This window comes from Alligator mississippiensis, chromosome 4 (assembly GCF_030867095.1).
Source record: "Alligator mississippiensis isolate rAllMis1 chromosome 4, rAllMis1, whole genome shotgun sequence".
In the NCBI taxonomy this organism is placed as follows: domain Eukaryota; kingdom Metazoa; phylum Chordata; order Crocodylia; family Alligatoridae; genus Alligator; species Alligator mississippiensis.
In genome coordinates, this window is record NC_081827.1 from 211156745 (window position 1) to 211172359 (window position 15615).

General features: G+C 38.7%; 1 protein-coding gene across 4 annotated transcripts in view; it reads right to left on the reverse strand.

Moving 5' to 3' along the window:
* Positions 1-15615, reverse strand: part of MAP3K20 (mitogen-activated protein kinase kinase kinase 20) — a 127012-nt gene that overhangs the window by 15929 nt on the left and 95468 nt on the right. For all 4 annotated transcript variants that reach the window (XM_059727279.1, XM_059727280.1, XM_014599478.3 and 1 more), the window contains exons 15-17: positions 15306-15368; positions 13441-13533; positions 455-571 (exon numbers count right to left, since the gene is read on the reverse strand). In XM_059727279.1, the coding sequence (XP_059583262.1) occupies positions 455-571; positions 13441-13533; positions 15306-15368 (273 nt within the window). The remainder of the gene's footprint in view (positions 1-454; positions 572-13440; positions 13534-15305; positions 15369-15615) is intronic.

The following is a 15615-nucleotide window of genomic DNA, read 5'->3' on the forward strand; positions in this document are numbered from 1 at the left end:
GAATCAAAGTTCCTTATTTTGCGCTGAACTCTGATGTTGGTAGTAACGTTGTTCTTTAAGCTTCTATTACAAGAGCCAAAATCTCTAACCAAGTCAAAGTTTTGGAAAAATACAACTATCATATGAAACTTCATTAACTGCAACAATTTCATCGCCTGTATTTTTTCTTTCTTTAAAAAATATAAATACAGAAAAAATTAAATTGAGATAGAAAATATTTAAAAAAACATTTTCTTTTCACATCACATTACCATTAACATGATCCTTAGCTTAAAAGTGAATTGTAAAAAAAGCTGTTATGATACAAATCTGCTTTAAAATGTGCATTTTTTTAGAAAAGCTGTCAAGAGACTGAACTTCCACAAGCACAAAAGTCTACTGCTGTGGTATTTTAATGTCTTTGTTTGAGTTCTATGAACTGATGAAAGATGTAAGCCTGTAAATAGAACCCTACCTTTGTCATCTTTAAACTCTCTGCATCAGGTAGGTTAGTGTTGAATGTCACATCTTTTATGTAGGTTATTGCAATTTCATCCCCATCCATCTCCATGTACATTTTCCATTTGCAGTCCTAGTCATAAAAGAGGATACATTTTAGAATGCAAAGGGGGAGAAACCCCCCAAATCAGCGAAGTCCTATATGTATTAAAACTATCAGAGGTTTGGAATATATTCTTACTACATTCCTTTTTAGGAGAAAAGTATCCAAAAGGAAAACCTTTGATTCTCTTAGCAGCACTCCTATTAGCTTTCATCCAAGAAACAGTTGTTATGTTGATACCATGTTCTGTTTTCTGAAATGGAATGATTTATTCTAAAGTACGAAGGAAGACAGTGTAAGTATACATTCTTTCACAGGTAAATACTGTTTCAGAAGCAGGCTTGAGTGGTTTCCAAAAGCAAGTAGAGGCAGAATAACCGGGCAACAGTAAGAAGCTAAATTAACTGGGAATAAAGCTGATAGGGCCAGCAAGCCCCAAGGATTTCTTCCTAGTGAATCTAAGAATAAATGATCATAGGGTCTGAAAAATGCTGTTAAGACTACTACTCAAATAAAGAGGCCACAGACACAGTATTATACCCCACATACCCAAAATACTGAGTACCCTCAATTCCTGTTATTTTCACCTGGAGTTGCTGAAGAGAAATTTCAGCATTTATTATCAAATACAGCTCTTATCTTGCAAAGTACTTCAGTGCATGCTTAAACAGTCCTTTGGGTTAAATTGAGGTCAATAGTAGGACCGAGTCTTTTGCCTCCTACAAAGCACAGACTACTCTGAGCCTGATCCAGCAGAACACTTATAGGCTTAGAGTTAAGCCCGTGATTTCATTATACCCACTGACCTCATCTAGGGGACTTTTAATTGACAGACAGAAGTTTATTTGAGTTTTTTTACTGATAAGTGGACACAGCAGAGAGAATGGGAATCAGGACACAAGGGACATCTGAGTGCCCAACAGCTTCTATTGTTCTCAGTGGGACTTGCTGAATACTGATCATGTATAAAAACTGGCTTCTTCATTTACAACTTTGAGATCTTTTTAAAACCCAGTCTCTTATCTGGCCTTGCAGCTCTGATGCTAAATTGCCACATGACCTGTGGCAGCGCTTAGAACCAGGAGTGTTGCACATGACTTTGGGAGGATCTAATCTATTGTTTGCCAAGTACTTTCAGATCCTTGGCTGGAAGATGCTCTTTCATTAGTGTTATTACTGGCTTGAAATAATTCTCATGTCCATCGTGTTCAAGGCATGCAGAAATGTGAATGGAGACAGAAGGGCATGTAGAGTAAATTCTTGCACAAGCATTTATGTGCACAAACAGATGGATAGGTGCATAAAAAGCATCTATTTGTGCATGCAGGTATCTGCTTCTGAGTGCACATACATTACTCGTATGCAGAGTAGGTGCTGAGCCCTCAAAAGTCTCAAAACTTTCACTCGCACACTGAATGAGAAATTGTAACTTAAAAGAAATCCAGACTTTAATAGTTTTGGAACCTCAGCACAGTAGCAGCAAAAGCTGCTTATGCAAGCATATGGCCCTAAATGTCCATCTGTTTCTGTATTTTACAAACATGGCTGACGTGAGTGTTAATTTAAGCAACACTACAATGACTAGCAGAGCAGGGGGAAATATATATATTTTATGGTTGTGATATTGGACTTAGACATAGGAGTTTGAATTCAATTGCCATCTCTGCAACAAGCTTCATATATATGCCCTAGGTAAGTAATTCAGGGATAGAACCAAAAAAATGTTATTAGGCACCTAACCTCCCATTGATTTAGGCATTTACATAGGTGATGGGCACTTAAATATCCTTTTGGATACTTCTGTGCCTCACTTACCTAAAAGCAGGTAACATAAAATGTTGTGGTTTTGGATCACAAGCATCCTGTCTTTCTGCTTTGTCTCTTTAGATTGCTACTGTGTAAGAACATAGGACTGGAACGACCACCTGAGTCAGTCCCCAACAATTGGAAACAATATGAATTAACAGTGCTTAGCATAACATGGCCCTGAACTCAGATGTTATTGCAATCCACATACGCAATAGCAGAATAAGTCATTTATTTAATATAATTTTTACTCCCTGCATTATTGTTCTTATTCCATGCATTTCAGACTGTACCTATAAAATCCTCCATGGTTTTATGGTGAGTAGACTTTTCACAGAACTTCATAAATACAAGAAATGCTCCCTACCCTGCCACTCTGAGATGCCAGGGATCAGGTAGCATGGTTTCCCAGTTGTAGCATTCATGCTGCTGTCATTTATTTATGTCCAATGACATTTAATTAGAAAGTAAAATAATACATTCACATAATATCAACTTAATATTGTCAATCTTTTAGCAAGAAGAGTTCTTTGCAAAAACACTTTAAATAACTTTATTTTCTACTTTGCACTAAAGAATCTTCTTTCAGAATACCTCTGCTTTGGAAATCAGTATTTCGTGCTGGATCAGTAAAGCCAGACCAAATCAGACAAACCAAGATGTTTTAAGAAATTATGTGAATTATTATGGAGGGTGTCCTGTCTCTTGGTTCCAAAGAAAAATCTATCATCATTTTGTAAGAATATAAATCTGTCAACTCCCAGTATCTTCAGCACTATACTAGATCAGGCCCACTGGAACAAGCTCTTTGATTTGGTCTGGAAAGAACCATTTTGCCACATGTGGACTGTGTGCTACAGGCCAGAGATGCTAAAAGAGTGCGTTAAGGCACTAAATCTCCCCTCTAAGGGCTCTGGACAATAACCATCTTATTCTATTCAAGAATTATTCCTATTTCATCTTTTAAAATACTTCTAAAATAGGTTGGCTTTGTGAACAATATACTTGCAGGATATAGTGAGATGATTTAGCTGGACAGTGCAGCAATAGTCCTGTACACATCATTATGAGACATTGTTTTGCTGAAGAGATTAAAACATTCTTAGTTCCAGACCCTGCAACCTATACACGCTACAAGAGGTTATTAATGGAATTTTATTTAATTTTATTTATTTATTTTATTTTATTTTATTTAAAAGAATGCTAACCATTTTGTTTAGACAGATGGTAATAACACCTGCTTTTGATATTTAAAGAAGTTAGACAACACCACTGCTATACTTTTCCTTATTAACAAATTGGTTTTGATGCAGCAAAGAATATAAAGATGTACTTAATCCAACTCTGTTCAACCAAATGCTTAGGTACAGGTTTACTTTATTCAGTGGAGCTATAGCATGTGCAAAAGTTCTTTAGTGAATTGGAGGCATAGGATTTCTTAGATAAACATGACATTCACTGTCAGGATAAAATGGAAAATTCACTTATGTTGTAAAAATATTTTTATTAAAAATATTCAGCTTAAATATATTTATGCAATGTCCTCCATAAAGGAGTTTTTAAAAAATACACATAACCAAAACATTTTCCTTCCGGTTTTGATTGCAATAAATAAAGCAAATTTAAGTTTTGGATTATGCAGAAACAGCCAGTTGCTTATATATGAGGATTAAATACTACAACTTTGAGTGCAAATACGCTCTGAACTGCGTTCAGAACAAGCCAGTAAATCAGCAATTCCTGAAAATGGTTGTAGGACTAGAAGAGAATAGCACATAATAAGAGTATTCCAACCCAGAGTTACTAAGATCCAGGGTACTAAATGAGAATATTTAAAAAATTAGAGCTTCTGTTTATTTTGGTCATTATATCCCCAGAAAACCTACAAATCTTAATATCAGTAACAAACAGTGAAAAGAAAAGGAAATAAAAGGAGACCATCAGCACTAAGCTTTAAGCAACAAAACACACCTCACAAAATAACAAGTTAAAACACACTCTAGGGAGTGATCTCATTCTTCAAGGAGGCCTAAGTTTAGGCTTCGCTTTTAAATAAATGGTTGCAATAAACTTATTTATTTATTTATTTTTTAAGATTCAAGGAAAAATGGAACTAGCATCCTAGCAGGCAACTGGATATTGAAAAACGTCAGATGTAATGCAAGATGAAACAAATAGGGAAAAAATGTTGGTCATGCTGGTATTAAAAGTAGTAGCATGTTGATGATCTAGGCCCCCAATAGCTCCTTTACATTCTTAGCTATTATCTATCTCAGCTGCTGAAACCTGCTGTTTTAAAGTCATGAGAGCTGAACATCTAGTAATAGCAGTTGGGTTATTTATCATTATGTATAACCCTGCTACACTATATTTTATTATGCTGGATTTAAAGGAAGATAACACAATTATGGTTAATTTGCTTCTCTTCTTTATATATATAGTGTCATGACCCACCACTGCTTTGTCCCATGAGATATTTTTAACCAAAAAGAAATCCACAAGAAACTCTCCCTAAAAATTCCATTAATAACCTCTTGTAGCGTGTATAGGTTGCAGGGTCTGGAACTAAGAATGTTTTAATCTCTTCAGCAAAACAATGTCTCATAATGATGTACAGGACTATTGCTGCACTGATGAAGAATCATACATAATTCAGCACCTTTCACTTGGCACCACTGTGATATCCTCATTAGTAGTGGCTCACAGTGGCTGTCAGATGGTGTCCATGCGAATGCAGGCATTATATTGTCTTTGAGATGTGCAGCTGCTTCCATGACACTGCCAGTATATAAAAACATGACGCCAGTTTGTTTTATTTAGTGCTAAACCTTCCAGTTTGTAAAAACAAGGCTGACACAGAGCCTGACATGAGGCAGTGAAAATAATTAGCTCTCATTTTCTCAGCCTCCTATTTCCTTCTCCCTGCTGTGTTCTCTTTCCACTAAACCACCACATGTCAGTCGAAATGGGAGGCAATTAGTGGGCTCATTTCAGTCCCCACAACTGTGCTGAAAAGAAAGTATTTATGATGGCACAATGAACAGCTGAAAGATTAAATAACATTTGCCTTTTGAAAAGAAAATGACTTCTAGCTAAATGGGCAATTTTTGATTATTCTCAAACAAGCTTAGAGTAGTTGGTTTTTAAAATACAAGAAAGGAAAATGAGTCATTTTTAGGTGAAAGAATCAAATAAAACTTGACACAGTAATGCAAATAACTGATGTTTTATTGCAAAATATGTAAATGTGTTATACCCTTAACAATGCCTCATGTCTCAGGTCAGGGCAGATTGTTGCCAACTAGACACCGGTACAAGGGAAGGTTGCTTCACTGCATTTTTTTGTTTCATTTGTGTATGAAAAAAGGGCTTTAGGGAGAGGTGATCTTAAAAACATAACAAAACAAAGCAGAGGAGAAATATATGTATATAACTGATTAACTATCTGGCTACTTTGAAGACCTCTCACTCAGAGAAAAGTCCCTGATTATTTGGAATTTTGCTTGAGTAAGGAGTGCAAGGCTGGGAACTTGAAGTACCTAAATCTCCAATCTATCATTAATACAAATCTATTTCCTTTGACATTATCTTTTTTTTTAAATCCAGCATGATAAAATATAGTGTAGCAGAGTTATCAGAGTTATACATAATGATAAATAACCCAGGTGCTGTCACTAGATGTTCAGCTCTAATACCCTTAAAACAGCAGGTTTCAGCAGCTGAGACAGACAGAGTTCTGCAATAAAAATGGTTCTGAGATTTGCTGCCATATTTACAAAGGTCTCTCTACACTATGTGGTTACAAGCAAATAAAGATTTCTAAGGTCCTGATTAACATTATAAAATAAATTGCTAGTTCACCTATTTGTGAATGTAATATTTTAAAGGTAGAAACTTGAAAGATACCATTCCCCTTTCCAGTCACTGTATATCCCTTCATACATGACTAAACAATGCCCGGCATTTTTTGTAGACAGTTCTCAGTTAACACTAGTGATACTTTGGCTCCAAACATGGGTCAGGCACCAAGTCAAATATGCCTTCCTTACTCTAAAAGGGTATGGCCAGAGGCTATGGCCTATGCCAAGCTTTCAGCTTTATTTTCACTCAGTATTTGGGTTGCAGTAGGGCAGGGTATGGATAAATTATAGGTGGTGCAGCTGCTCAGAGATTCCCCCTATCAGCCCAAGAGAGAAACACACGTTAGGAGGCATAGGGTAGGCTGGACCAATCAATGCCTTTGGATCCAAAATGCCCATGTGAGGAGTTACATGGCTTCTGCTCTAGGCTTTGTTCTGGAGCAGTGAGGTCAAGGCAACAGATACTGGTTATAGCTCCAGATACAATGATTAATGGGGTTTTGTTTGTCTGTGACAGCAGGGAGTGGAAGAGGGCAATTTCATAGGAGGTATACTATAAAAATAAAGGTATATAATGAAAAAAGTTCTATTGAGAGTCAAGTGAACAGGGCGAGTCTATGCATCATTGAATGCCTCTTCACAGTTCAGTAAGAATGCATGTTTCACAAGGGAATCTAGGCACAGCTTCATATATGCTCAACTTTTTAAGAGGACAGATCTGATTCTGATGTTGCATACCCTGAGACTACATCAAAAGTAACACTATCTGGATTAAGAGAGTTTTTTATTTTTAAACTTACATAAGACTAAAACAACATCCAGGAGTTCCCTTCCTGAAGTAAAATATGGTAACTTCAAAATACCGCTACTAAGTTTCAGTGAACAAGTACACTATTATTGATATACCAGATTGCTCAAATAAATAAAACACCTTCATTAAGTTGTATTTTATTGCATGGGCCATTTTTTTAACGTTACACAGTCCACAAAAATATATTCCCTTCTATCAGTCTATTGATTAAATTCTAAAAACTACTAAGAGATTTTTGTAACAAAATTAAAAAATATTAGATAAGTTACGAGCAAGAGAGAAAAAGTGCACAACTATTTTGAAAGTGGTGTAACATAGCATGAGAAAGAGTTGTAAGATTGTGGTTGTTAACATGCTTGCATAAAGTGTTTTTGCGGTACAAGAGAAAAACTGAAAAGGAGGAACTTTTTAGTTTTAGATAAAAAAACATAACACTATGCTTTTTGGAATGATTATAATCTGATCCCAAAGAGCAACTTTAATTGGTGTTAAAATTTCTGTCTGAACTTAGGTGTCAGTTTCTAGACTTATCGCATTAGGGAGAACTTGGCACAATGCTTCTTTGGAATAGTTCCACTACATTTACTTTGACATCATATAAATAAATATTAATGTAAAAATAAGACATTTTCACCAAAAGACAGGTCTTTCATGTGAGCAAACAGTAACAGATTTGTGTCTAGACCATCAAGTTTTTATTGAATCTTTACTAAGGTCCACAATATTTTTGGGGGAGTGGAGGGAGCAAGAGTAACCAGATAGTCCAATAGTTTCTTCTATAGCAGTTTTATGATTCCTGAAATTGATTAAAATGCTTTATTGATGTAATTTCTAATGTTATATAAACGGTATTCAATGGAATATAGCTATAAATCTGTACAATTTACAGGAATATAGCTATAAATGTATACAACTTCCCTACTGTGGCAATTACACTCCTGGAGACATCTGAGAAGATAATTATTGCACACAAATCCCATAGGAGGAGAAAAGGGAAAGCAGAAAAAAAAGTTCTACATAGCATTTTCCCCCCAAATTAGTGGCAACATATAAAGGATACATGGGGGTGCACATGCACCCCCTGACAGGCCATGCTCCCTGCTTAGGTGATGGGTGGGGTGGGGCAGGCAGGAGTGCTGGTCCCCCCCGTGAGTGCCGGCCAGGGAGTGGGAGCACCAGATGCAGCGCTGCAGTCACTTCCAGGAGCGCCATGGCCACTTGGTCCCGGGGTGGAGGGGCAGATACTCCCCCTGACTAAGGTGGCACTAGTCGCCCATGCCCCAAATTATTCCATGATTAGTGTATCCAAGGACAGAATCTGGCTCACAGAACACAACCAAGAAAGGTTGAAGAAATTGATTCTTCCAACCCTCTGTAATGGAGGGATATTTTGACAATTATATAGAAAACCACCAAAGCAAAAATTGGGTAAAATGGTTAACCAACTTACCAACTTTGTTTCTCAATTAAGTTGGGACCCTGAAACTTCCAGGGAAAAAAGAAGTTCAAGGTATAGTGAAAGTTTGGTCTTTCATGTACAAAAAAAGCACACACGAGCAAAGTATGAAGGCAAATGGTAAACCCTAAATTTTAGTTTTTGTGTTCTTTTATCTCTATAACTGTAATACAGCTCAAATCCCTTTTTCCACCTGGGATCTTTTAATGGGAAAACTGGGATAAAAAGGCTAATTAAAAAGTCATTCTGTGGACTCCCAAGTCATCTCCAATTGTAACATGACATCTTTTGCTTTGGGATGTTAGAATTTAATTACCCACTGTTTTTATTTCATAGAGTTCAATATTATAGGTCAACCTTCTGCTCATTGCAAATTATATATTCATATTAAAATAGGAAATGGAATGACCTCCCAATTTGAACTGCAATAGTTGAAAAGGTAATCTACAAACAAGCTTATCTTTACACTCATTCCTGAAGCATTATGAAAACAAAGGTCAATTTTGCTTCCACTGCCTGCCTAGAAACAAATTCAACTAAAAAAGGGCAAGAAAAAGCAGAATGAAAGGCATATCTATACTGTCTCCACCCACTCACTCCTGCCCCATGGGCACTGAATCCCAGAAATAAGGCAAAGTGGGAGCCTCAGTGTAGTGATGAGGAGTTCAAGCCAAGAAGCACAACTAAGACTGAGACCTCAAGAGTATGCACAGCACCACTCTATGCCATTACAGTGCAAGAAAACATAAATCTGAGGCATGTTTTATGGTGACATTCCTTAGAAAGTCAAAAGTTTCACTAAGAAGTACTGCAAGACTGAAAGTTCAGAAGGTACTGTGAAGAACTACTAATCAGTGTATTTATTAAAAAGAACAGGCACTCTCAAAGCCTTCAGTTTTCTGCTGTGCTGATCTCTGCTTATTAGGGAGGCTCATGAAGTCATCCTTATATGTGCTGGTTTAGTAGACTACAAACAGAACTGGGAGCCAGAAGTTCCTGAATTGTAATACTAATTCTGATATTCTTTGCCTGTTTCTCCATCTCTAAAATGGGGATAACACTTAACTACCTACCAACTCGTTATGCATGTTGGTTAATGTATTTCAGATAAAGGATTGCTTTGGGGTGATCAAGTCTTTTAGTTTTAAAACCAGTTGGGCCACTGAGTCACACTGTAGGCCTGTGCCAAAATGACCCTAACTCTTTTTACTCATCGGGTTTTACACACACACACACACACACACACACACACACACTCTCTCTCTCTCTCTCTCTCTCTCTCTCTCTCTCTTTGGTCTTTAAAACAAGCAGGACATCCAAATTTAGACCACTGTGGTTCATCTACATGTTCACAAATGCACTGAAATTACTGTGCATTAAGTTTAGTACTTGGATAACCAAGTACTACATCAATACACAGTAACTGGTGCGACTGCGCAACAGTGCCAGCAAACGGCTTTTTAGTGATGTTAATGAGCAGTAGTGGATTAGCATGGGTTTTGCCCTACATGTTACTGTGCTAGTGCACAGCTAGTGTCTCTTGTAGACGCACCCAGTATAATTTCAAGATCAGACCTGTAATATCTGCAACTAGGTTTAAGGAGCTCCAGCATGGTTTTCTTTAACAGCAAGGCCAGGAGCTGCTTACAGAGCCAGGTTATGAATGAGATTTTCTAGATCGGGGTGGCTAGCCTCCAACACAGGTGGCACAGGCACCCTGTGTGTGTGGCACATGGCAGACTGGGAAGGGAGCAGGCAATACAACAGCAGACAAAACAGGGAACAGTACAGTGGCAGATAGGGTAGGGAGTAGAAAACAGAGCAGCAAATTAGGTAGGGAACACAGAGCAGAGCAGGGGCAAGAGAAAGCAATTACAGTTACACTCAGGAGGGGATGGGGCTTAATTTGTGGTATACCTGCCAGAAAAGGCTGGCCCCCACTGATCTAGATAGTCTGCAGCACATTTTTAGTGTGGTTCTATAAAACGTCTTTTCTCATATCTGAAAGGAAAAGCCTCTTGCAATACCTATAAACTTAATCTACACATAAACTTAATCTATCTGGTTAAAGCTCCAATGAGGTTTAAATAGATTTGGTTAAACCATTTTTCAAACTAGATAGAATTCTGGAGAAAGTCTTAACAGCCCAAATTGACTTAATGTCTTATGTGTTCCAGTGCTTAGGGATTAGGGTTTATGTGTTCTTAGAAGTCTGTATGCATGACAACAAAGGAGGCATCTCAGGGAAGGAACTCTTACTATGGCACAGACCTCAGAAGTCAAAACGTACTTTCTCCACTGAAGGTACTGTCTACCATGTAGCAGAACCTAAACCAGCAGGCTTAGGTAGTGGTAGCAATATAGTCATGGTAAAATGGAATGTCAGTTAATGGCAGTGTAAGCTAATTTACCTTACGTCTTGGGTAGGTTTTGCAGGATGCACTGAGCTGTGGCTAGACTGCTGCCCGTGCCAAACTGTGAAGTAACTGGTTTACTGTACTTCTCCCCATTTGCAAATTGGCCCTCTCCTTGTCCTGCAGCTACTGGAAAACACATGAGTTCTGTGGAAGTTGCTCATTTTCCCATTATCCATGTATCTAACACAAGAGAATAAGCTGGTGCCTTAAGACCTCTTTCTCCTTTGTACAGATGCACAAGGAAGGGGATAATATGTGCTTTAAGCATCAGAAGTTAAGAATTTTTGCCTGAGAAGTCTAAGAAATAAAAAATAATGCACATAATATTGTAGCAGTTTACGTTTGAAAAAAGAAACTGAAAAGAAAATGTAAAAGAAAGACAGAAATCTCTAGGAAGCAACCCAAGGAGGTTTTGGAACTAGGTAAAACAATTTCAATACTACTCCAAATCCCTACCAAAGATAAACCTACTTATTCCTTTCTGCAGATTAAATGCAGTGTCAAGTAGTGAAATCAAGAGACACCTAAACACCATAAACTTCAAAAGCAAAGCAGTCAGGTAACAGAAGATGAAGGTCATAGGAATGTCGGAACAGAAGGGACCTCTCAGTTCATTAAGTCCAGGTCTCTGCATACAGGCAACATTTTGTACCAGTCTACATGAACATCCACTTTGGCACACCACAGCCAAATAGCATAAAAAGGGTATATGTATGATTTAGAACAGGGCTGCCCAAGTGGCAGCCCACAAGGGGTTAAACTGTAACCAGTAGGGCTTGTTGGCATGGCTCCAGAACCTGGAGGTGAAAGATGCTGTTGCTCACCACTCCACTGCCTTGCCCACCACTGAAATCAGGGTCTTCAGTTGTTGCTGGTAACTCAAATCAACATCAGAGGAAAGGAAGGTGGTGAGAGGCAGCAGAACCCCCTAGGTTCTGGAGCTGTGCCAACAAAGTAGCTCTAGAAGCTGGCCTGACAAGACACCATTCTGCCATTGGAGGTGGGTCATTTATCTCTGCAGCCCAGATGTGGCCCACTGTGCCAAATAAGCTGGGCATCCCTGATGCAGAAGAAAAGAACGATATTTCTGTCACAAGCTAAGGCATGCTTCATTCATTCACCCTTTCCATAAAGCTGGCTAGTTTTAGAAAGATTTTATTCTTGAGCCCTGGCAACCTAGGTGAAGAATAAGAAAAGCTATGGGTCAACCTACATCTGGGGAAAAATTACATGATGGATGGGCTTGACTGGGTCAAGGTTAATAGTGCAAGAATACAAGTTACACAGAATGTAACTAGGTATCTTTGAAACCACTAAACATAATGCAAACGGGTGAGTAGCAAGAATGGGGCATGCCCAGTTCTTCCTTTTACAATTCCCATCATGGTTTGCTGTCTGGGACTGACATTCTCCACTCCTTGTGTATTTACTTTAATGACACAGTTCCCCCCCCATTCAACATATGGGAAAAAAGCTTCTCATCTTGCATTCAAGTACAATACATCCTTGCCTCCCTCTCCACCCCCCCCCACTGTTTAAATTCATTCACATCTCCAGCTCCAGCTTTGGCTCCGCTCTGGCCCAAGGCACAGAGCACATGGTGGCTTGAACTGGCCAGGCAGCAACAGTGGCAATAGTGGCAGCTCCAGCCCTGACTCTGGCTCCTGCTCTGACCCAGTCTGGGGGCCAGGGCTGAGGATGCTATTGTTGCTGTCATTACTGCTTGACTGGGTGGGGGCCAGAGCCACCACGTATTCTGTGCCCTGGGCCGAAGCTGACTGAGAGTAAAAGGCAGGGCAAGGGGCAGGAAGCAGGCAGGAGGAGCAAGTGGTGTGGGGGGTGCAGGGACCACGGGATGGGACAAATGGCAGGGAGGGACAGACAGCAAGGGGCAAGGTGCAGGTAGAGACAATATGCAGGGGGCCCCTGCCTCTTTTTCCCTATGCTGCCTGCCCCCCTGCTACTGCTTTCCTGAACAATTCCAATAATAAGACTCTCTATATGGAAAATTATAGCAGTTATAAATTTTCTTTGTATAGAGTTTAATTATTGGGGGGGTCATCTTACATTCAAAGTTTTCTTGGATTCAGGTAAATATGATAATAAGTTCACCATTGTGATATGTTCCATCTTTACTGGCCAAGAAACTAGCGGGCCATTTATTTTCAAAACTTCATCTAGCTGCAAAACACTATCTGCTTTCATTTGGAACACAGTTTATTTCTTTTTCAAAAAACTCACTTATTTTTCATCATCACTATTATAAACCTTACAAAAGTGAGAGTAGAGAAAATGTTTATGAGGAAATCACTTCATTTTATGCAAAGCTTTCTATACTGCTATTTTTCTTGTATCGTTTTCTTCAACCAGGTTTGTCAATGTTTATTCAACATTTGTCTGCTAACTTGAAATTTGTTCAGTAATCTCCTGAGCACCTGGATTCACATTGCTAAAGTAAAATATTGTAATGGATACTGGACCCTTTGGACAACAAATAAAACAACCACCCCAAAATCAAGAAATAAAATTAAGTCACAACATTCATTTACCTGTGGACCATTTCCTGGTTTCAAGTGATAGCCAAAAACAAGTTCAAGGTTCACTGTTTTCTCCACGTTTTCTTCACTTCCACTTGCAGAATCCTACCACAGAAGTGCAATGTAAGAAGAAGTTTCTACCTTGAATCATTCTCAGACAGAAGCAGAGCTAAGTTTGAGAGTTAAGAGTCTAACCTTTCTATGTCATAAATCTGTTAACGGGAATATCCTCTCACAGGGCCAAATTCTATTTCGCTTTATTCTACTTCACTGAAGGGCAGCATTTCAGCTCTACACGTGTCATTTTTGGCACTGATGCACAGTTTGTGATTCAATCACTTGGACAGTGTGGGGAAAGAGAACAAGGTAGAGAGTATGTGGCAATTCTGAGAGTAGCCAAGGCAGAGAGAAGGATGCTATTCTGAGAGTAGGCCCTGTGTGTTAGCATAGACTCCGGCTCTCACTAGGGCAGACCCTTCCCTACTGCTCCCCATCCCTATCTAATACCTATTAGAAGCAAGGTGCAATGGCTCAGTTTCAGAAGGAGCACATACTTGCCTGGCCAATATGTAGCTTACTGAACATCATCAATAACCACATAGACACTTGTGTCCACCCTGCATAGGTAATAGAATCACAACTGGTGTATAAGTGCCAAAAGTGTCATTTACATGGCCGGAAAACTGACACTTGGGTGCGTACAGTAAAATACACTTCTGCTCTTAGTGACACAACCCATTAAAACATGTACCAAATCTCACACCTTAGATTTTGTGACATTATCTACAGTAGTAGCTTCTGTCAGGGCCAATTCCTGGGAAGTACTGAGTGCCTAACACACAATGTAAAGCAACCGTTTCATAAACTGTTTTCAGGTGGCTTATAATAGAACAAAAGTATGGGGGCACCAAGTATAGTATTTCCTTATTTACTATAATAGAATCAGGAAGGATGGGTACATTATGGGCTGGATCAGGGGTGCCTTTTGCTTAAAAGTAAGTAGTTACTTATACAAGTATACCCATTGACACACAAGAGGCACTATCCAGCCCTCTCATATTATCCCAATGTTACCACCTGTAGTAAATAAACATCTTTTCCATCATAATTTTTTTGAAATTCATCAAGAGTCTTATTGTCATTTTACCATGTTTTCTCACATATACCACACTGCAGAACATAACACATATGCTGTTTTTGAAATGCAGAATGAAAATTTTGCCCTCCCCCAGAGTTAGTTCCAGAGAGCAGGGACAGAACCTAACCTTCAGCTGACTCACTCCATTTCCTGCTTAACTAAAAGCAAAAACCCTAACTACTGCTGAAGACTGCTTTCCATGAGTGGATTTATGATTCTGAAAAGACCTAAAGAGTCTCCAGGGCTCTGAAGCAAGAAGACAGACCAGGAACTGCTAGCAAACAGCAGTATTGCTCCAAGAAAGTTTATTTTGATGTTCCACGAATCAAGCTCATCAAAAACTAGAGCTGATCGTTAACACCTCTGAAGTGAAGAACAATGAGCCATTAGGTCAACTCACTCCCTCAGCTGCCTTAAATAGCCACTGTGAAGTAGGAATCAAAGCAGAGTGCTTGTATCCCAGGCAGAAACTCAGCTTCCCAGCCTAATGCGTGCACCCTTATTATGAGGGGCTCATTTTTGGGGAAAAGGTGCATGTTATATGTAAGAAAACTTGGCACTTTGTTCTGATGCAAATATATATATTGCTAGTCTGATTGTAAGACTCTGTTACAGACAGTGGCACACATGGGTGTGTGCTCTGCAGTAATTATAACTCCTGCTAGCAACACTTCATCACAGGAAGGAGTAAATATTTGTGTCAAGACAGGAACCACATTTTAAATAAAGAAAGGCTTGCCTTAGTTAACGGTGGAAAGTGAAACATGTTTAGGTAATCGTGAGTTAACTTCTCAATAGCAGTCTGTAAAAAACAAGCAAAATCAGATGAGAGTTATTTAGGACCTAATAGTATCGATATAGGTCTGAACATGCAGTCTAGTGTGTGCATGCATAAGTTAATTGTGATGCATAAAATTCTTTGCAGAACACCTTAAAATATAGATCTCTTTCAATAAATGGCTGTGAAACTTCCCAATACTACTTGGCAGATCTATCTGCTGCGAGTATTCAGAATCAGATCTGCTTAATTTAATTCCCAAAAAAGCTCT